The 24,836-nt window shown below is 34.5% G+C and overlaps 1 protein-coding gene across 1 annotated transcript; it reads left to right on the forward strand.

Moving 5' to 3' along the window:
• Positions 1-19,839: 19,839 nt before the first annotated feature.
• Positions 19,840-23,594, forward strand: LOC127842726 (uncharacterized). The gene is made up of 2 exons (XM_052372402.1): positions 19,840-20,471; positions 22,173-23,594. The coding sequence occupies exons 1-2, from the start codon at positions 19,853-19,855 to the stop codon at positions 22,496-22,498; spliced, it is 945 nt and encodes a 314-aa protein (XP_052228362.1). The 5' UTR covers positions 19,840-19,852; the 3' UTR covers positions 22,499-23,594.
• Positions 23,595-24,836: the final 1,242 nt, after the last annotated feature.

Genomic DNA, 24,836 nt, shown 5'->3' on the forward strand with positions numbered 1-24,836 from the left:
GGTCACCGGTTACCCTGCCAAGAACCATAAACATGGATTTATTTAAAGTCAAAGGTGATCACCTTCATCAAAGGAGGTCGCCAAAGGTGATCACCAAACCATGAGCCATCTTTATCATTTTGAAAAACTAGACATGCTCTGAGCTCTAGCGCTTTATACAATAAATTCAACATTATCCTTATCGACATTATTCCTTATTATTCTCATTATATTGTAAATGAAACATTATCTTTATAAGGTTCTTCCGGGATTAAGTCCCAGTTCCGGTAGGACCCGGCACCGGTTTCTCTACCAAGAACCATAAATATGGATTTATTTAAAGCCAAAGATGATCGCCGTGCTTTTCACCATAAGCCACTTGGCAGATCGGTATCGTTATAATTAAAAAAAAACTTAACATGCTCTGAGCTCGAGCGCTTTAAACAATAAATTCAACATTATCCTTATCGACATTATTCCTTATTATTCTCATTATATTGTGTAAATGAAACATTATCTTTATAAGGTTCTTCCGGGATTAAGTCCCAGTTCCAGTAGAAACCGTCATCGGTTTTTCTACCCACAGTAAATATGAATTAATTACAAGCCATCAAAGATCGTCGTACTTAACCGGATAGTTATCTTTATATTTTTGAAAAGCCCAATGTGCTTCTAGTTGAAATACGACATCAGACTTTGTGGTACAGAAAAGATAAAAAGAAATAAAATTTATTTTAACAATTGGACTAGATTTACATTACTTTTCTTTACATGATAAATGGCCTGTAGAAATAACAATACTTAGAAAACAAGATTTGTGTAAGCCTTACTTTTGAGCTTGTTTAAACTTGACTCACGATTTAAAAAGCATTTCAAACAAATAGCATGATCTGCAAGAGCCGCTTCCTTCCAGATCAGAACATTATCGCAAATAAAATATAAGAAAACGACCCGAAATTAAATAGGTAAAATCCAACCGCTGTCTTAAATAATTGAGTATGAAGTAAAAGCGCCCTGAGTGTGATGCACATTTTTAATCACCTCTCATTTGTTATTTGACAGGTCGCCGTGGTGTAGTGGATATGGTGGCCGCCTAGCGACCGGGTGGTCACGTGTTCGATCCCCACCGTGGGAGAATTCTTTAGATCTCCCCCATCGCGGGACATGCCTTGCGTATTTTTGAAGTTTTCTTATTTATAATTTCGTCTAGGCCTTCATTATCGGATTGTAGAATAATCTCTCTATTGCGTAAATCATGACCCCACAAGTAAAAAAACAACATGATTGGTACAAGCTCTAAAAATGTTATATCTAACATTATGACCGCTTGCGTCCGAAAACGGTTACTAGATTTACCAAAAGCGCGCGCTTTCGGTAAAAGTGCCGAAAGCGAAGTGTCAGTACCGAAAGCGCCCTGTAAAATGTAAATAACGGAAATAATTAGTTGACCAGTTACACTTTTTAATTAAAGAATAACCAGAAACTTGTATATTAATGCATTTTTCATGGACGATATCGTACAAAATCGATCAAAAGCGCGCTTTATCGGGAATAAATTGTGTGATAATTAAACACATTAATAAAGCAAAGAACACACAGGGGTAAGTTTCAATAATTGGTACCATTCTTATAGTTTACTCGCAAAAGATTAACTTGGGATCGTGGATGTGGCGGGGACGTTTAGCGTAGACGTAAATGACACGTTTATTAAAAACGTGTAAAGGCAATCGAATGAGTCTTTGGTCTGATTATTTAATGATTTGTTAACCAACCTACAATGCTGATTGCTCGTGTAAACAAATGTATATACATATAAATTGTATCAAAAATATAACGTTTGTTGAAATTATGAGCAGTTATCGTCGTATTTGCTCAATCAGAAGTTTATATTATGAGTCTTATTGTCTTTGTAATTACATTATCCACGATGTCACCACAACCGTTTAAGCGAGTTTTAATTAAGAGCGAATTATTAAACAAATGTAATAACAAACTTATACTTGTTAAGTAAGTAAATTCATTGCATGTAGTTAGAATACGTGTTAGAATCCGTGATGGATAATATGATGATACATTATTTATAGTTCATTTAATTTTTTTTTATTAAATTATTTGTTTAATGAGAATGTCTATGGGTTTCGTGTGAAAAGAAAAGTGTTTCCTGTCGCCTATGCATTACAACAACCCGACTTCATTGCAGTACAACGAATAGCTAGCTTTGTTGCAGTCTTTCAGTTAACCAATTAATCAAGCGGTATCCGAAATTATTTCACCGGTTAATTGTTTAAAAACATGTTCCATCCCTAAAATAAGTGATTGTTTAGTAATGAAAAGAGTATTGCTGTTATGAAATTAATAAATTAATTAAATGTGTGTTATTTTGTTTGTTTTGACTCTTGTGCGCAATAATAAAAAGTGAACCATTATTATGCTTTGAATGAGATAGTAAACGCCTTAAAAACCTAGCCAGAGCACACACTGTCTCAAGTACAAGTAAAATCGACACATCCAGTGTGTAACGCGCTAAAGAAATTATATTCTACCGTCCAAAATTAATTAGCGTCGTCTTTTAATAATGAAGATCTATATCTAAAGAGCAGACACCGGAAAACTTCATAAGAGAAAGCCGAAGAATAAGAAGCATACGATAATTACACACATTGTTGTTTCCAATAATGACTGACCATGTTTGTTACAGTGAAATCGTGATCGTTACTTGATACCAGTGGTTCCGCCAGGACAGGTACCACTGCCGCGTGGTCCGCGCTGTTGCCCGACTACCGACATCCGGCGTCGCCATGGCCCGTAAAGCCTCCGCAACGTTCCCCGGCATGGCCACAGGTACTTGAACGTTAGTGTCTTCCATTGGCTCCGAAGGGGCAGGTGCCACTACCGCGTGGTCCTTGCTTGTGCCCGATTGTGGACCGACGTCCGGCGTGTCCATGGCCCGCAAAGCCTCCGCAACTTCCAATCTACGTTTCCTCGGGCGTGGTGGCATGGCAATATTAAATTAATAAGCCGATAAATTTTAAGCACTGAAACCAATATAACAGCTTTAATTATATAAATATAGTGATGACGTCATCAACTTCACTGCTTTAATTACCTCTGCAAATGAAAAGAGCATAAATAAAGTTTATTTATGTGTGAATTAAAAAAAAAGGTATTAAACCATAAAAATAATATTGTTAATAAAAACGGAAAGCGAACAATGTTATAAGCAACGAGTTCAATAGAAAGCAAAACTAAAGTAAACGTAGAATTTAAATAGTCTTGTTAATAAAAACGGAAAGTGAACAATGTTAAAGACGATAATGAAATTAAATATGGAATTGAAATTCATAAACTCATGTTAACAATTAAACAACATGAAAGAAAAAATTATTAACTAAAATACATATTTTCTAAGTTGCCACAAAATAGTCGCTGTAAACGTAGAATTTAAGCTTTGCTTAATAATACAAAGGCTAACTAAACAAACCACGAACAATATAAACAGATCACAGAGATGTATACACGAACAGCTAACACAATGTAGGCCGCTTTCAAAATGTCATGAAACTGCACCAGCCACAAATAGTTGAAGAGACTGTACCTGTTTATTTATAGATTTAAATTTCGATAATCATACAGACACGTGATCGATCTATGCTATATCTAATCTTATATTTAATCTTATATCTAAAATCCAAACGATAATTATATTTCCCCGAAACTGTATGTACTTAATGTTATATAATAAATAACAGTCCGAAAAACATTTTGAAATTTTACATAAACATCGAAATGCATTTAAAATAATACTTCAAAAACAATTAAGAGGTGCTCATTTGAAAAGAGCTAAAAAAAATACACAACCATTTTATATACTAAAATGTACAATCATGCGACAAAAACAATTTTTGTAAAATAAATTTCTAAATAAACAATGAAATGGAAACTTACTCAGCAGTGAGACAACAGGGTAAAAGAACGCACGTGTGTGTGTGAAAGTCAGAGTTTTTTTTACAGGTCTCGCTGCGTCTTCACGACTGCCTTATGTGCGGACTTCCCCTGTGACCTTTCAGGGGAAAAAGATTAATTTTGGGCCAAAGTAGGTCAAATTTACCTTAACTGCTCGGGTTTTCGCCGAAGGTTTTTAAAAAAAAATACAAATACACCAGTGCACGGTGGCCAATGAGACCTTATCGTTGACTGGTATATAATAAATATTAGGTATATCTTTCGTTTAGTGGATGAATTTTGACCTATTATAGCCATAATTAGTATTTTTATCATCATCATCATTACCCCCCGCATCATAATCATCACCAACACTAACATAACCATCATTCTCATAATAACCATTATTATCACCACCCTTATTATTATCATTATAATAAGTATTACCATTTATGATTTTTGGTTTATAGTTTGTTGACTGAATCGATTTTGATTTTATTTTATTGAGCTCTCCGCCCCAGGAGAGGTGTTAGTGGGGGTTCGAGCGGGATACAGGAAACGCCCCACTTCCAGAGGCGTTCCTGGTTCTTTTAAGTGCCCGGTGTAGAGCACCGATACACTGCGCCCCCGTTTAACGTCCCTCGCGGAAGACATGTTAGTCAGTTAGGTTAGTGTTAACAGTATTAGTTAAATCAATTTAAACACACACATTAATAACCAGATATATGAGCAGTGAGTGAGAATCTAGCAAATTGCAGAGTAGGTATGCAGCTTCCTTCCTAAATTAGCCTGTTTACTCGTCGCCCATATATATCAAATGTCATGCACTATAAACCAAATAATGTGAAGTATATAAGAGAGCATGCGATAGACAAGAGAAAAAACCGCCACCGTTGGTTTTATGTTTGCGTTTGGTTTGGTTTGCATTCATGGGTAAATTAAAATTTCCTAACTTATTTATTTAACACTCCTGTCATATAACGGGCACTGTTTACACTACACTACTGGAAAGCATCATCTACACTACAGTAAGGAAAACAAAACACAACAAAAACCGTCACAATTCTTTTTTTGGTCATGATGGGTGGGTCATTTCAAGAGCCAGAGTGCACGGACGAGATGGTATTTCACCAGGCGCGCCCTACTAGCCCTGCCGCCACGCTCCACCCAACATGTTTTTATAGTGTGCATAGGGGAAAAATTATTTAATTATAATATTTATTTACAACATTATTTACACCTATAGGGGTTGCACTGTAAGTAAATGCGATTTGCCCACGTGAGCACTTAATGTCTTCCGATACTGCGTGGAAGTATGTTGTCTGTTTGCTTTCCCCTGCCTTCGTAGTCGGTAGCTGTTTACAGCTTGAGAGAAGGAAAAAGAGGGTCTTGCGGAACCCTGGGTTTTGTTATCTAGACGATATTTGGTTTTAAAAGAAGGATTAGAGCTTATCCATAGTGGTCGACAAAGGCCGAGTGACCTGCGTGTTATGGAAAATGTACCCTTCCGTCGTTTTAGCATTGTGTGTTGTTGATGTTGTACCGAGATTCTTAATTCTCAAAGAGCGCACGTGGAATTAGAGCCTACTATATATACTATGGTTCAGCGCCCTTACGCGGGGGGAATAATTTTCATGAAAGAGAACTCTTGTATGACGGATAATACGTATATATATAGTTAAATAGCTTGCGTTGGATAAAATGGTTTATTCTTAAGCGAATAAACATTAGTTAGGTTAGCGATAGGTAAAGTATGAAAACATTGGACGGTGTGCCAAAAGACATGAGACGTCGTTTGTAAGATTAATCCGTATGATATTGCAATACTTTGCAACACTCGGCACAAGTTTTGTTTTAACAAAACATGTGCAATACTTAACCCGCTTCACAATCGCTGCATTTTACTCAAAATACACTCACAACATTTAAAACTAACGACACATGTGAGTAGCATTTCATCGGTTCTGTCTCCCGTTACTCCACAATGTCCTACGGTTCGTTGTGCTTAACTGAAAATGTACTTCCTGCCTTTTGTGTATTATTAAGGGAATATTTTCACGTCTCTATTTCTTCATGTGTCATTTCCGGACAGCGTCACATAGGTGAAAAGCTGTATCTCTAGTATTGTAAAACGTTTGTTCGCATAGTCTTCTCGCTCTGTTTTATGTTGACGTTGTTTTAAGGAATGTTTGTCTTGCGTTTCAACACAGCGGAATGGGGTTCAATCTGCACCAGTTTACTTGACTCATGCATTGCCTTCTGTCCTGTGGCAATCGGCAAATCGTTGGCTTCGTTCAGCACCTTCTTCACTTCGCACAAGTATACAGTTTATTCGGACTGGATCTGCAGCTAAAAACGAAGGATATTTCAGGAAACTTCGTGTTCCCCACAAGACCATATATCGAGAACTCAATCCGGTATCCTGTGGATCATAAGATTGTTGTTTAGCATCTCTTGGTGATATTCTTAAATGGGGACATTGAAACTGTATAACCCGGTTATCGATTTGATTTTGCCTCAATTAATTGTATTGTGATCTTATCAAAAGCCCTGTGGCAAATAAATAATATTATGTTTTATTTTATTTCTCAAAAATCACTGACGATGACGCTCTCGTTCAAATAATCAAGAAGGTATTCATACCCCCGCCCCCCTAAAAAAACAAGACATAACAGCAACAAAAAAACAACAAACCACAACAACAAACAAAACAACCAAAACACACACACATACAATTAAACATCTTAATTATCATCAAAGAGTTTGTAACCTCATATATCAACTCCAGCAATATAACCTTTCACATGCAGCCGCCTATACTAATTACCTCCGATAAATCTGTTTCGTCTAGCGCGGTCGGAGGCTGTAAACAGTATGTCACAGTGAATCAACTGCTTTGATATTGTGTTTGAGCGTATTCTCGGGTATTATCTTATTAATATATTAAAGTCATTCGTAGGTCGTGTTTGCCTCGTCAATCCGACGATTTGGCAAAGGAAAACATTAAAATGTGTGTAATCCAAACTAAAATAATTAGAGCAAACCCCTTTTTACGATCTCCTGTTTCTATTTATCCTCGTATCAATATATTAAATATATTACCACCCATGGTCAAACCCGGATTTCTACCACAGTATACAAGTTAAATCTAAATACAACGGCTTTGTGTATGATTGTATGATAATCTCACTGTAACATTTCAGTTGAGAGTGTAGCGGGGACCAGAATCGAAACCACCACATCAGCAATATTACCAATTTATTTTACAAGCGTGGTAAAATAGCATATTTGTATTAATAAAATTGTAAAGAGGCGGTTAAATATCGTAAGGCATTATGTAACATGTTTTCAGTTTAAATTAATGCACTCAAAATGTAATCATAATATAACGCTGATTGCACGACTGTGAAACAGATTCCCAACTATCAAGTATTCTCACGGAAAGACGGCGACTCTTAAAAAGCAGCAATCAACTCGCATTTCACAACGTTAGAAATCTTACACAAAGACAGAAATACACAACTGTATTACAGATTGTTAAGCAAGCGGCTTGTTCTCTTAGGAATGCGGTAAAGAGGTATGTAATCATTAACACACAAAACCAAGCCTTTAACCTGTCGATAGAACCAAAAAATCTTGTCATTCAAAAACGTAATATACTGTCACTAGCCGAGCGGTAGCTGTGATTTGTGTGTGATTTAAATCTGTCAGATTTTTTACAATACTTTTTTTATGCATATTTTCACGTTGACATGGAACAAAAATGGACTCGGATAAACAGAAAACTAAAGATAACTATTTGACCCTAGTTCCTTGTGATATTTCAAGAAATGTAAACTCAAGATAATAACATTTGTACAATTTATTCATTTAAAATAAATAAATGACAACTTTCAATATATATAACTCTAATAAGACATACAATTCATAAATAATTCATCACATAGTTGTAGTAATAGTCTATTTCAGTAAGAACAGTAAGTATTTGCACTCTCTTTTTAATATAACGTTAAACACATCAATTCATTTATGTAGCCTAATTGTTTTATCTTTATAATTTGAATATAATGTATTTTTTTCAAAAACAAAATTAAATAGGTTTTACACCTAGGAAATCACAGCTCAGATGATAATTTTCAGTGCCTTTTATGCTCTCCAGAAGCGCACGCATGACATTGGGCAATATAAACATAGAAGTGCACATATGAAATGTGAACAAAAAGCGCACAAGAAACGCACATTAAAGCACAATAGAATTTGAGCGTTCTTGACACCGTAAATGTCAATCGTCTTAAAGGGATCTTTTCACGCTTTGGTAAATTGACAAAATTGAAAAAAGTTGTTTCAGATTCGCAAATTTTCGTTTTAGTTATGATATTTGTGAGGAAACAGTAATACTGAACATTTACCATGGTCTAATATAGCCATTATATGCATCTTTTGACGATTTTAAAACCTAAAAATTATAAAGCGTTGCAACGCGAAACGATTGAATAATTTGGAGAGTTCTGTTTTTGTCGTTAAATTTTGTGAAGATTGCTTATATGAGGTATAAAATACGTTAAGTATGTGTACTCAGCGGAATAGCTCAGTAGGCTAAAGCGTTTTTACTTCAGGACTCTGGCAGGACTCCAGGGGTCACTGGTTCGAAACCTGCTCCGGGCAATGTTCTTTTCCTTTTTTAAATTTTATTCTTGATTTTTTACTGGAGCTTTTACGATCCAATGTTTACAATTATCAATATAAAGCATTTAATGAATAAGTTAAAAAATGCCAAAATCTGTGAAAAGGCCCCTTTAAATGATATTTCTGACAATATTAGAATAAAACAATAGTCAAATACATATCAATTAAATAAATAAATCATTTATAAAGACGACAATTACATTTTTACTAGATAATATGGGTTGATTATGAGTTTCAAGGAAATTATTTCATATGACTAACATGTCAAAATACTGTAGTCAGTATACCTACCAAAATGCACTTATGTCAGCATCAGGAAATTTACTTCTTGTTTATCCAAAAACTGGCTGCCATATGAACAGACGGTAAAACAATGAGGCATTTAAAAAGGATATTACAAATAAATGCAAGAGGTAGGCATCGGCTGTTATCTGATCTAACTACCACATAGCATCTAATAACAGCATTTAATAACAGTGACTTAGTTTATTATTTTCAAAAATCTAACACTAACAACGAACAATAAATATGCGCATGAACACAAAAAGTCAAGTTTAAATGATCGATCTAGGGAATTACAATCCTTATATATTTGGGGATAATTGGTTAGGAAAAGCAATGTGAGAGAAATTGACATTAATCTTAAGCAGAAGTACGGCAGCAGTGCATTCAGAACTCATGTTCCTAAACGAATATGAAATAAATAACACATAAGACTACACGAAAACTGCATGCACTTGTAATAGTATGTTTCAAATGTGTGTCACTAAGACTTGACTCTCTTCTTGGGCTGAAGTTAAGAAAACACGTTCAACTTGATATAAAGTTTTCAATAGTTGTTTTTTTTTAAATTAAAAACCTTTATAATTGTGTGTAAGTTGTGCAATATACATATAAAATCATTAATTTAATTGCACATCAGTTTACTATGCAATGATTTTGATAGAACGAATTCCTCAATGTATAATGATAATGAAGAGAAATTACCGCAGACCTGAAAGCGAATAAAACATGTGCACTTTAAGCTTAATGTGTGAATATACTTATTGTGAACTCGAGAAACATTATAAGGGAAGACATTGTCGTGTGACTCAGTTAATATACCAGTGTAGTTTTGCACTCGGCACGAAACTCTATTCTTAATTGAACAAAGAAATCTATGCAATATTGACAGAAAGCCCAGCGTAACAATCACACTCACACACGCACACACACACGTACACACAGCACATCAAGCAATAACTTATGTTCATGACAAGCAGTAAAACTTTAGTCTTGTGTTTTTACAAAGCAATCATAGTATCGTTTAATAACTTCCCATTTAATCATTTATGTGCAAATGATGATTTTTTCTGGTTCTTACAAAAGGATTGCTATTGCATAATGTCCATCGCTGTGCATGTATATGCTTGCAGGGTAAAACTACCACCAACTCAGAATTCCTTTCAACTCGACTGGCAAATGCAGTAATGCCCAAGTCATAGTCGACATTTATTGCAATGCAAAAGCAAACCTTAAACATGTCAATTTAATATAGGAAGTTAATGATTAAGAAAACTGTAATGACTATCGTGTATCTATCATCAAAAATGTTATATACTTCCTTTGTGATTTACATTATGATTTATTAAAATGTTTTGAATTTTAACAATAGTGTACATAAAAGTGATATGAAATTTGCATACAATTTCTATCAAATGAAGACCTATATTTATTATTTGTATTCTCAACAGACCGTCCGTATTATATTTTTTCGCTCATTGGGTCATTGTCAACCTGAAATGGCCCACAAGTCACCCGGGGGTTACTAGAAGCCGATTCATGTCACCCTGGGATGACTTCAAGCCGCCGCTAGTCACCCCCGGGTGACTAGAATCGGCTTCTAGTCACCCGTGTATGTTTTTATCAAACGGCACCGCATCGCATTTCGATGTCGTAAAAACCGCGCGCGCGTTCGACCAGAAAGCGGCTTATTCCGAAAACAACAACAACAACATGTACTTAAAAATAAAACATAAAAAGTCTAAAATCATAGAGTATGTGTGATAAAATGTAAGGATACAAATAAAAGGATCTGTGATAAAATGCATTTAATTCAAGACTCCCGCAATTAAGTAATTTCGTTTTTTTTTAGACATTAAGCTCTACTTTCGTTTTTATAGTATTTGTACACAAATTACCTCGCATATGAACGAACAAAGCATTTATTTTTTGTTGAACAAGTACAATTGTTGCCGAGGGTGACTTTATGCTGATTTCGAGGGTGACTAGAATCGGCTTGAAGTCACCCCCGGGTGACAAGAATCGGCTTTGTGTCACCCCCGGATGACTACAATCGGTTTCATGTCACCCGGGTGTGACTAGCGTCGGCTTAAAGTCACCCTAGGGTGACAAGAATATCGGCTTCTAGTCACCCCCGGCTGTGAGCCATTTCAGGTCGACAAAGACCCATTTAGCTATATTTTCTAAATGTTTGATTATTTAAAAGATAGTGCTTTGATTTTTGTGTTCGAGAAAAGCAAAGTACACAATAAATACAGGATTTTGTCGATGCACGTGCTACGATTTATAGAATTAAAATGATATTAACAGCAGCTAACAAGCAACACGCCATAGATGTTGCAGTTATTAGCAAGGTATAGTATTATTAACGGCAGTTTATCAGATATATCAAAAGCATGAACTACGAGCGAATTTCATTTTACAGCACCCTTTTATGAACGATCTAGTCTGGTAACGTTTTCCCAGGTAAATTCCTATATTACAATTCAATAATGTATTTGCAATGTTATCAGCAAAGTTTACTTGTTATTCTTTGAGTATCTTTGATTTTTGGTATTAAACAACTATGAAAAAAGGTAAGCGGAAAACTTATCTGAATGCTTATGGTAAAATAAGTATTTTAAGAAACTTAATTAATTGAATTTGATATATCTTTTCATATTGCACAACGGCTGTCAATATCCGTACTTCCCATATGCTGGCACATATTTGGATATGCTGCGTAGTAAGTCGCGTTTTGATGTAGATCCGTTTAAATGTATCGATAACTTTTACCTTGTACCTGCGCGCACCATGATATTATGCGAAACGTAATTTTGACGTTTTTATTACGTGAATCAAATTTAGTTTAACTAAATATTCGAAGTTAAAGCTTTCCGCAAGACACAATTAAACCCGACCGTCCATAAATAACTGTCAATCTGAATCTTACACAGTGAATGATTGTTTTTGTTTTATATTTTCTGAAACGGGAAAATCATCAGTGTGCGTTGTGGTTGACTGCGTATTTGTTTTATACTAGGACTACATGGAATTACAAACAAATCATGGCATTTGTTTGATTTTCTTGAATGACAATTTCTCAAGAACGTGAGAAACTACTATGCTTAAGTATGATACCAACAAATGTGCACTTACTCTAAAGTTTATATTTCACTCAGAAATTGAAAGAGAAATTTTTATGTGTATTTAATATAATGTAATTGGAGCTCCAATAAAATTGTACAATATATCAACGTAACCATCTTTGATACAGTTTAGATTAATGAGTGATTAAATGCGTAAAACATATAACCACTATCGAAGCAATAACATTTCATTATCAATTTGGTATGTTATGACGGCATATAATTCGCATGTGACGACAGGTGGTGTTGGCTGGAGCCCAGATGGGTTACGAGGTTTATGTTTCTTGCTTTGATGTGAACTGAGTGCTTTCCACTTTGTGTGCAATATTAATAGATATAATGATAAGGGATCAATAATGTTTCTGAATTTGTATTTTCGCTCTTTAACTTTCCAATTGACGTCTTGGGAATTATAACTTTACAAATAAGTGTCATCAAAAGGAGAGAAACTACCAAAAAGTGTTTAATCTAGAACACGTGATCAACTGTCAACAGAAAGGACAACGCAACCTAAAATATAACAATACTTACAATTTGGGTCATCGTTTTGAAACGTTCCATGCAAATTATTGTGTTTTAAACAAGTTAACATCCACTCTAAATGTTCGATTACAGTATTTCTTAGAAGAAATTTTGTTGGAGTACAAGTGTGTTAATCAACAGACATTTAAATGGCAAGAACTCTGTTGTCAAACCATCATTTTCTTCGGCCATCCTTAGACGTTAAAGACCTCTAATAGTTATGATTTTAATGCTATTTACCATTATTTTTTTTATTTTTAACATCATTAGTATTCTTAGGATGTGCTAATGAACAATGACGCCAAACTTTGACAGTGATGTGATGATAACAAATGTGATTGAACAAACACGTCTTGAAATTAGCTTCTTTATTAGTGTTTGTTTTTGCGTTCATAACATTAAGTTTTTAGAAGATAGTGATTAGGCAGAACTTTTAATAAGTCGGGATTTTACTGTTCTTTAACAAATACTTATCTCATTTATGATAAAAGCCGATTGATTATTTTGGCATTTCACCATAGGTGTATGATGGGTTAGTAATTACATCATATGCATATGATGGTTTAAAGAGAAGCTTACTAAAGCTATTGATGTGGTAAGCAAGAACGAACGGTTAAAAATCTTTGAAGAAAAAAATGTACATGAGAGATCTTCTTGCGATTTGCTAACTGTTCTTTGAGGCAAGTTGGCAATTACTGACAATATAAATAAAACAGCCCGACAATGAACTTGATTAAAACTGTGTTTCAACACCTGGTACGTTCAATCCACAGTATTAGAGGCTTAAACCGGATGTTAAGGCTCAACAATCTGGACACTGCACACAGACAGTACTTACTAACAAACACATGCGCAAATATATACAGAATAATAGGTTGGTGACGCGGATGGAGAATGGTTATCTGGCAAGTCGGAGGAAGTTATCGGGTGAGCCGAAGGCGAACCCGATAAGATCCTCCGACGAGCCAGATAACCATTCTCCATCCACGTCACCAACCTATTATTCTATTTATCCTGTCACATTCGTTGAAATGTTTCTAAAATATATAGTTTTCGAGTGTTTTGTGTTTAAATATCTAATATGGGAAAAAACACGCGCGAGAAAAACATTGTTACGTCACGTCATGCAAAACGCTTAGGCTAGCTTCCATCTTGTTAACAACACAGAAATCGAGTCAATCGTTATCAATTCAACACACAAAGACGAAATTATGCTGTTAAAATAATAATGTTTAAACAAACAGTGCTTTACATGTATTTTGTTGTTGTTTTTTAATTGAAAACAAGTATATTTTATAAATAGAAAATAATACAGGCGTGCGCATGGGCGGAGAGCAACTGACGGATATTCGAGGTCACGTGGTCATCTAGCCTAATATCTTTTGGGATATTAGGTTACCTGGTTATCGGGCTGATTTAAAGGCATGTGACAGGATAAATTAACATATACATATAACTGGAAATGACGCCGTGAATATGAACACATTGCAAATTTATAATTAAAAAATATTATATTTTTAATTCAGAAAATATACTCGTTTTTATTTAACTAGTGCACACAAACATGGTACACGTTGACCCAGTTACTTTAAGGTAGTACAACTGTATTGGGCAATATTTCAAAATCCATTAAAAGTATTATTTTCATAAACTTCATACCATATTTGGTCTTATTACAAATTTTTTGGGAGGCTTTCCATGTAAAAAGAAATTCGTGATTTTTTCTGTATGATGACCCATAATTTGAATTTTCTTCTAAATTAAATAACCCCTGGGGATAAATACATTTAATAAACTCATATTGTTTAGCATTTTTTGTTAACAATGTTTGTATATTTAGTACAGGATATGATTGTAGGTGATAAAATAATATAATATAAGACAATAAAGAAAAAAATCTGATTTATTATGTAAGGTCCTTCAAAACTACAAGTTCGATCCGTGTATGCAAAAATAAACCCATACACAATTTTCTTCTTTTTATAAGTTTTATGTTATTTCTTTTAAATTTGAGCATTGAAATATTTTTCAAGAAATTCAAAACCACATAATGGCAAATGGTCAACATATGCAAAATAAACAGAGTCATTTACCATTTCAGTTAACACCTTCAATGTTCTTAATCACTTTATACATATATTTAATACAGTATGCAGTTATGCTAAATCTGCCAATGTAGGGAGGGCTTTGGTGATGTGGGGGTGGGGGTGGAGGCATGAGTAGGTCTGAAAAGTGAAAAAAAATACAAAGTTGTATACTAAGTATTTTTCTCGGTTAACTAAGATCTATAACATTGTTAGATTTAAATTCTACTGACCGCCGACCTAACAAGCTTGTATTCATTTAATAACAGTGTACAAACAAACATATTAATGCAAAATTTCATAACAAAACTAAATAAGCGTATACTTATAAGTTCATTTGACATGTACAGGGCTTTCTACACTATATTCTGTAGTTAGTTACAAATACTCAAGCAAATTTGGTGAAACTTGGCATGCATATAAAAGGCAAGGGATTAAGTACAATCCTATATTTTTCACCTTATGTGATTGGTCACTGTTTCTAAAAATAGAAACACAAAATCACACAAAATGGACCCTACGATAACTGAAAAGTACTAAGGGTGCTTTGATTTTGTGCACTTATAAAGGGGATTATGAAGATTATTCAGTACCATATTTCTTACCTTAGTTTAAATCACTGTAACTTTAAAATATATATAAAAACATGCACACAATCTGACTCATGTAATTACTGAAAAACTACTGAAGGTACTGGAATAAAACATGTAATTGAAATTTTCTTTCAAATCATTCGTTAAAGTACTTACATATTTTAGAACAACTTCATGTAATACCTTCTTAGAATAAGTGACTCTAGGCAAGCCTTTAGCATTTTTTAAAATGAAAGCACCACGTATTGCATCCTCTCCACCCCTGTTATTAAGCATTGTCAAATACACAAGTTTTAGACCTGACCCAGCAATATCAAGATTACACTTCATGAAATGAGTGGGCTCAATCTTGGACAGTTCAGGGTTTTAGCACTGTAGAAAGCAATTGTTTGACACAGCCAATGGGGAAAAGCTGTGGGTCATTAGATCTTTTGAAGACAAATTCACAAATTGGAGCAACTTTCTAAAAAAAACATTAACGCAATGCGAGGCTCGTCCCCTTTTGAGATTATCATGCTTCTCTGCATTGTGAAAGTATTCGTAAGGAATTTCTGTTTGAACTTGATTTCATACGAATATCATTAAAAGGACAACGAAAAATGGATCTGGAAAAGTGTGTATGAATAAGTGATAATGGCAAATGTTTTAACGAGGAAACGCGAACATAGTGTACACAATTTACACAGGTGAACAACTTCTTGAAAAATAAGAAACGCAATTTTAAAGAAAAGCAAATACTATGTCAACAATCGGCATCAATACAGTTAACTGTTAGCAACAGGTTGCATATTTGAACCGACATATGAGGTTAAATATGGCATATGAACAGAGTTGTTTTTTCTCCGTTTAAAATTATTTACATTTCGTATAAATAGCCTGATACTGATATAGAAAAATGCTGCCGATACTAATCGCATATAGAACCTGTTGTAGCTGTAAGATACATAAAAGATCGTCGGATGAAAGATGGATGCCCCTAAATATATCTTAGGAGCGGAATAAAACATCAGTATTATTTTGGTAAATCGATTATAATAAAATGAAAAACTTCTGGTTAAAGTTCTTTGCAATCATGTCTGTTCCACGTTAGTTTACAGGACTCCGTTGACTATCGAAAACACGTAACGTTGGATCCGTTGTATCTATAAGACTCACTTAACTAAGCTTGTTAACTATACACTACGTCTCTATATCGTTATTTCGAGTAAGTCCGATGTCGTTTGATGTTTTTATTACTGAAACAATAAATTAACTTAAAAAGTTAATGAAATGTGTTCTACTATCTGTTCATAAAGTGTAGATTATTGTCTTACCGTGTCATTGAGCAAGGGAAGTTACTTTTGTTGTGAAAGAATTTCCAAAAACTAGGTGACCTCCCTTAAAAAATACTGCATCTCCCCATTCTATACATAGATGGTGACGTCACTACGTTATTGTCAGTAAGACCGGTGTGTACACAATGGCACCTCCCTTAATTGCGGACACGAACTACTAAAAATTCTGTCAATTGAAAACGGCTTCGTTAGTGAAGCTACTGATGTTAAGAATATGACAACTGAATGGTGTAAAGATGTTTATGGAATCGTTAATAATATAGCTTTCGATTAAATGATAGAAAGGTACATTTAAAAATATGTATGTGATTCTTTTGTAGGTTTATAGAGAAATATCGTTAAATTAAAAAGGACAAATCACTGTTTCAAACAGTGAAAATTAACATAGAAAGTATAGATAATTAGTCCCCTACCGGTTTCACAGGAGGGGACTTATGGTTTGCGCTCTGTTTGTCCGTCAGTCAGTCAGTCAGTCAGTCAGTCAGTCAGTCAGTCAGTCAGTCTTTCACACTTTTCTGGATCCTGCGATAACTTTAAAAGTTCTTAATATTTTTTCATGAAACTTGAAACATGGATAGATGGCAATAAGGGCATTATGCACGTCATTTCATTTTGTTCCTACGTCAAACATTCTGGTTGCTATGGCAAAAAATAAAAAAAAATAAAAAAATATTTCTGACAATGGTGGAGCCGGTAGGGGACTTATATTGCTTGACAATAGTCTTGTTATCACTGTTATATTGTGAAACGATGTCGTTTATATAACGTTACGACGTCATTATTCAGCAAAAATACAAAAATAATCACTTCGCCACTTGTGAAAATATTATTTCATATTATAATGCGTGCTTTAAAATCGATATTCCACCAAATCTAACAGATATCCTCTATCTTACACAAACATAAAGTAAAACATTAACTGCAAACCTCATAAAGTCGAACTTCGTAAACTCCGACAGCAATTGTGCCTTGATATAAAATGTTCGTCTTAATGAGGCTTGCAGTAAATAATTTACTTTATGTTTGTATAACCGGGTGAATATTTGTACGGAGTGAGTGTATCGATACTTCAGTAAATATGTAAAGGCTAACATGTATTTAAGCCCGTGGTGAATTAAATTGAATTAGTTCAATGACACAGATTAACTAACGTTTAACATAGACAGGGCATATATGCAATTGGACCAACCAGACGAAGTAGTAATTTGCTATTTTGCTTATAAACATTTGTATCAAGTCATCTTTATAAAAGTGAATGTCAAGTTTTATGGATTGTGTTTTTCTCGCCTCGTCTAAAAATAGCAAAAAGCGATGTGTTTGAGTTAGACCCAATACAAAATACAAATGTATACGGATTACGGATTAGAAGTAGGTATAATATAGATACTTGCATAAACATTACACTAAACTCCCAATAGTGTAACAAAAGCTACGAATTAAGAGTTTTATCATATTTTGAATGTCTTGATACTTGCATGTTATTTAAAGTTACTACATACAACGAAGCGACTGTCATTTTCTTCAGGAAACCGTCTACAGAGCTATGCCAGTATCCACAAAACAGGTACGTCCGAATTTTTAAAATGTCTTTTAAGATTAAAAATACTAAATGGGTTTTCGTAAAACATGTTGTTGTTGTTGTTTTTTAAATGCTTATTAAGATTTAACATGCCTAAATTTTCAAATATTATATTTATTTTGAAAATGACTTAACTTTTCTTCACGCAAAACCATCAACATATTTTTTTCGACCAAAAGCTTTTGGTTTTACCTCTATTTTAAGTATCCATATTTATGAAGAAACAATAATATATAGTCGGTTTTGGTGCGCATATGTTGTGTCTAAGTATTTTTTATTGCGGATAGCTTTGTTTATGCAATTATGATACATAATACCCACACCGCAAACATGAATCAACGGGTTACTCCTTTTAAACCATAACGCACATATACTATCTTCATTGATAAATGAAACATACATTTTAAAATCTCTACTAAGCAATATAAAAACAACTTTAGTGCTTATTTTAAGCCACTTTTAACGTATATAATCGTATTTGAATGTGGTTTGGCAATATTTGATGTAACTTAACCTCGTTCATAAACCTGTGTACTCATTGAGCAAAGACCGGTATATCAAATAAACGTTAATGTTTTTCAGAGATATAATTGTTGAACACATCGCGATACACGAATAGAAACGGGTAATTGTCCTTTCAAGCAATAGTATTACATATGATCCATCAAACCATAGAAGCTATTGATCTCGGGTTTGCACAATTGACAGATCCGTTCATAGATGAAACCGCGTTACTTGTGAATTATAAATTGGTTGGAGTGAAGGGAACAGTTAAAACTGAGTATCTTTGAAAATATTACTTAATGTTTAAGTTTTAAAACTGAAACCGTTCCTCGGGCGATTAAGGCAGCAAATATGTTATTTAGTACAACAACAATATTTTAAAATATTGTTCTCTTTATCTAATGATATGCCATTAACATATATTATGCACATATTGTCTTAAATATATCGATGAAATACAACCGTATTTAAATTGAAGATTAATAAACATGGGCATTATATTTCAGACAAAAATATATTGCTAGGTTAAGTCTTGATACTGCGTCTGGGTACAATCGTTTTACGAGGTTTTTTTTCAGTATACCACTAAATAACATAGAAATCAATTTAATTAGAACAAACGTCTTACTGGTAGATGATAGCTTGAACGTAAAATGTTCAGCCACTTGACTTGTTGCTTAATTTGATTCGCTTATGGACAGTTAATGCTGATTGAAAACGACGGATAATCAGCAAGGTTTAACATTTTAAATTAGTCCGCGCAGCGATCATCGTGCAATATTGTATACAGCAACCGCTTCAGTATAATGTAGTAAGACGTTCATTATGACGGTCCATCGTCTTTCAATCAATGCTTATGGGTCGTTGATAATATCATTCTCTTCTTATTTTTTTAATTTTAGTTCGACTGCTTCAAATGTCTTGGTCTTATAAAGTGCTATTTAAGTCCTTTGCCTTGGAATAGCCAGTAATTTGTGTCATTGGAAATATCTTGTGAACGCTTCCCAAGAAGGGATCAAATCTGGAACCTGCCAGGCTCAATGCGGACAGCGTATCCATTGCACAATAGCGGCATTTCGGTCCGCTCGTGTGTAATGTTTAATCTCCTCCCATTGTAACCATCTGCTAGGAATAAACATGTCGGGGTTCAATTGTTTGTTTTTTCTTACAGGAAGAACTCACGATTTCATTCCTCGTCAGTACAAGAAATGCAATACCGATGGATGCCGTCGACGTAATGTTCCTTTTCCGACTCGTGCAGAGTGGACTCATTTTCATGGCGATGGCCGCCGGCATTGTTTGCCTCTGGCATATCTTCTACTTTCGGCGGAAAAGCTGTGCTAACTCCGGCACCAGCTTTGGTATTGTTTTTGCCGGTTTCGTGCACCTGATTATATGTGTGCGCATGTTATCAATAGCCGAAGAGCCAGTGGTTTTACCTAACCAAGCACCGGCTCATTTGTGTTTGGACTACACTATTCAGGCGTTGTATGCGAATTCGATTGTCTATATTTTTATTTTGCATAATTTAATTTTTAACCATGCACAAACGACAGTTGGAGCTTTGTTTATCTGGATATTGTCAATTGGCTCCATATATACTGGTCTCGTATTGATATGGGATACGTCAGGTGCACAGGATGTGGCACATTTGAATCAAAGGAACTTCCTGTCCTTCACGGATTCTCCAAAAGGTCGCCTTGAGGCATTCGTGTCAGTCTGCGAGAAACACCTTTCCAGCGAAATTACAAATGTGATGATCGAGTACTTGATATTATACCTTCCGGTTATAATCATAGTGACGTGGGCGCTAGCAAGGAACTTCATGCAAACAAGAGGTATTTTTTAGATGTTTATGATTGCGCTACATGTATTAATATAAAAATGTGAAACTCCAGCTGCTGGAGCAGTATTGCATTCTATTTATATAAAATTGCGTGGTCCTTTATGTGAGGCAAGTGACCAATTTCCAAACCAGTACAAAACAGCACAATACGAAACAATTCATATCATTTTGAACATGTAGCAGACAGTACAAACAAACATCGAGTCAAAGAAATTGCGCATTTTTTAATTCTGGAACATGATTTTATAATTCAATAATATTAAAATGTAATCAAATTTCATAGTCAAATATGAAAACTGATTTTCTTTGCCCATGTATGTTAAACTATTATTTCGTAAAAATATGTGTCATTATATAAAAAAATCCCTTGATCGATACGGCTTCGGTCCATATACGGTTTGTGGCTGCCTGGCTGGTCACTATAATGCCATAGGGACCTCAGTGGAGTTTACTATTTCTTATAATTCACCGAAGAGTTTCCCCTTTCCCATTGTACAGTGTTGTACGATTGTTTATGGTTTAAAAGAGATAAACTGAAGAATTTTGCAGGAATAATGACTTCATTTTACAGTAAAACAGTGCAAATTTAGTGGTGTGTAACCCCGAACGGTCCATATACAAAAAATAGTGACCGGTCCATATACTATTAGGTTCCTCTATCGCATTTTAAAGACTGAAACCGGTCATATAGATATAGAAGGATCAATATCTCTGAGGTGTAATATAATTAAATAATATGATATAGCTCATAATTTGAGTAAGTTAAATTTGGTGTTGCTCTTTATTTATAGTGTTAAGTATTAACGTAATATTAATGTAAAAGACATTTCAACAATTTACCGTTTAAACAAACTTTTTTACGTTATAATAATTAACAAAATGGCTCCGCTATTGGATAATAATCCATTACTATTTTAAATACATTTCTGCTAAATCCACTTACTATATTCATGTATTTTGTATTATTGTTTAACAATAGAAACTGATAAGTGGATGTGTAATTAAATTATATTATGTTCTTCTGTTCTGGTAATAATACATGTTCAAAGCGCTGAAGGCAGTGAAATTTGTTCGCTGTTGTAACTCAGTTTTCAAAATTATGTTATAGCTTTTTATATCGCAAGTTTGAAATGACCACAACCCATTGAAATTTATAAAGAGTGTGTCTTAAAGCACAGGTCGAGATGTGTTTCTTTATCAAATCATTGACACAGCTAATCAGTGTGCACAGGCTAATCTTATTTGACATGCATTAAGCCCCGTTTTCCATGAAAGCAGCCAATATGTACAGCTTTCAATGATAAACACTAGACTGGCCAACGTTGTCTTACAAGCTGGTAAATACACGCTATGTAGATTACCAGTGAGAACAGGCAGATGCAGTGGTTAGAGCAGACGAATTTTAAAGGTGTTATCCACACAGGCTGTCATGGGTTACGGTTCCTGCCATAGCTACATGTAAGCTCATACTGATTTGCAAAATTGCGTCGGCATTATTTGTGAGCTAACGCTCACAAATAAAAATGCACTTATAGTTGTTTAACGATAAAGTAAAATGCGTTCAAAATAATAGGTAATTCATTCGCATTTGGATAACAATAAAAACACTTAGTGTTCATTTTATATCATTATTACTGTTCGGATGTCAAATGCAGATTCGCATTTTAGAACTCTTTTTTATGTTTGATTCCAGAAGTGTCCATGCTGAAGCTGGATATCCTTTCAAACAAAGAATGCGTCACGAATTCAAAAACCTGCGACTGTGTGAAACTTAACACTGTTCTGGTTGCCGTTTTGGTCAACTCTGCTATACTGCTGTTTCTAGCGAAGCCGGGATACATGCTGTATGCGTGCTTAACCTCGGGGTACTTCCGGGATATAATTCCGAGTATATTGCAAACGGTTCTGTTTACGCATATTTGCTCACAGTATATTTGCAAGGTGATTGTGCAGCGAAGACGGGAAATTCAAACACAACAGGTATGTAAATGTGAGACTGAAAACAGCGCGACAGTTTAAGACAATATTTAACAAAACATGTACGAATATTGTCGAACGTATGCAAATCATAAAATCCTTTAGATTAACCGGTGTTAATTGATCAATAAACAAATGTTTGGAATGTATGGTTTATAAGTGAAACCACGAGAACGTTTGCACGAGAAGACTTTGAAAACCCAATCAGAGCGGAAAATAGTTATTTTTTGAAGGATACAGATCAATTCTACGGAAATACTCTAAATAAGGGAACTGAGCGGTTCTTATATTATCACAATTGACTGATAAAGTCCTTGGAAGACTTATCTGTGCACAGTGAAAATTATTTTTAGTTACGTGAGTTGAATATCTTCTTATACTAATAGCATGACAAATAATGGTTTATTTTGTCATATTTATGTTAACTTTATGAGGTGTAATGTATTAATAAAAATATTTCATACATGTTTCTTAGTGCACAGTCTAAAACTGTGTAATGACATATTAATCAGAGATCAAAACGTGCAATATTTAGTACAAACAAGGCCTTACCTGTCCCCAGAGAGTACGAGTATACAGGGGAAGTAACTGAATATCGAGGACCTACCTAATCCTACAATCGTGATACATTGGCTATCTCCTCCGTAAGATAGAATAAATCATCTGCTGATCCAGCGTGCTAATCAATCTTAATGAGACCTAGTATTAAAAGAAAGTTACCGCTGTCCAATGACAATGCGCACATATTTTTATTAAGCTGCTATCTTCATTCATCAAATTCGGATCTTATGTGTGCGCTTTTACGAGTAGTTTTCTGATTGTGTTCTTTGATGCCTTTGTAAGCTTTTTCAATCAGTACATTTTTGTACCGCATATCACATTCATAGATTTGCTCAACGTAAATAAAAGTCTAAACTTGTTAATAATGCATGTAGGTTCAACGGGTATTATTCTAGAACAGTTAAAACATTTGACGTGTTGATTAAATGTAAGGATCAAATTATCATTTTCTCTCTTTTTCGCACGTTATTGGCTGCTTATAGATAAATAATAAGGCATTACAACTAAATGCGCATGTACATGACCTAATGTTTAATATAATAAAAGAAAAAAACAATTCTAATTGTTTCGTTAGATATTTGACCCGAGTTTTGCGAAAATAGGTACCATGCCATTCAGCCATATAAGCTCCAGACCAGCCCACGAGTTCGCGCATACACTTAAGACACTACCTTTGCCACTTTGGCGTGAGGCAAAGTTTCGTGGTCTTATTAACGGACAGGGTAGCATCTGACCAGTCTGCGCGAATGGTTTGGTGCTACGCTGGTCGCATCGAGCATAAAACATATTTTCGCATGACGCGGGTCAATATTATATAACATCACCATGAATATAAACATTTTATACATATAGCCCTACAGTAAGCCAGTTAAAAGATGGACCAGTATGTACAAGTTATGAAATCCATCCCTGTATACTTTATTATGCTTGTTGTCTATGTTCATGCGAGGGACATTATTAAACTTATTTTTTAAGGGAACCTATAATTATTATTTACCCTGTATATATGACTTCGGGTCTTTGTATTCTTATGTCCACTTTCAAGCACTGATAAAAAACTAAACGGAGCGTATCAGGCAATTAGACTCACATAAACGCATACATCCTGTGTATGATATCGCTGTAAACGTGTTTAATTCTTTAGTCACAGTTTAGCGACCCTAATCAGAGAATAATTACGCATTGTTATAAATACAAATATTACATATCGTTACTATAGATAGTAACACAATGACGTCGCCAGCGTGCCATTATTCGTATCTGGAGGCCAATATAAATTATATCAACCCGCCTAGTTGGGTCGATTTTTCATATTTGAAAAGAATCGTTTCGCGCGACGTCAACTAAACAAAAAGGCGTCCACATAAGTATTTTTCAAAGTTTACTAATTAAATTAAGCCACCATTCAACGAATTTATAAACAATAATTATAAATAAACGTAGCACACAAATGGAATAAATATAATTTTCGATGTTTGAAATTTATTGAATGAGTTGAAAATTACTTTCCCTTCAGTATGAATTTGCCGCTGGAGGCGCTCTGGAAGGTTTGTCATTCAGCTTTGGGAACTCGCACGGTATACATGCTATTTTTATACTGGAGTTTTTTTAAACAATGGACGACATGGACCGAGCCACGTTTTCGGAAGACATCAATAACAATTTGAAGGAAATTTTGTTCGAATTAAAGAAACAGCAAGTAGATATAACTTCTTTGAAACAGCAAGTAAGTTTGCCAGTGTCGTCTAAACAAGAACATAAAGACATTAAATGGAAATTTGAAGGAAACAAAAAGCAATATGAATTCAATAGTGATGTC

The sequence above is a fragment of the Dreissena polymorpha genome, chromosome 8 (genome assembly GCF_020536995.1).
Source record: "Dreissena polymorpha isolate Duluth1 chromosome 8, UMN_Dpol_1.0, whole genome shotgun sequence".
NCBI classification, from domain to species: domain Eukaryota; kingdom Metazoa; phylum Mollusca; class Bivalvia; order Myida; family Dreissenidae; genus Dreissena; species Dreissena polymorpha.

Coding starts and splice junctions, on each gene's coding strand:
- LOC127842726 (XM_052372402.1), top strand. CDS start 19,853: ATGGATGCCGTCGACGTAATGTTCCTTTTCCGACTCGTGCAGAGTGGA. Junction 20,472..22,172: donor GAACTTCATGCAAACAAGAG/GTATTTTTTAGA, acceptor GTTTGATTCCAG/AAGTGTCCATGCTGAAGCTG.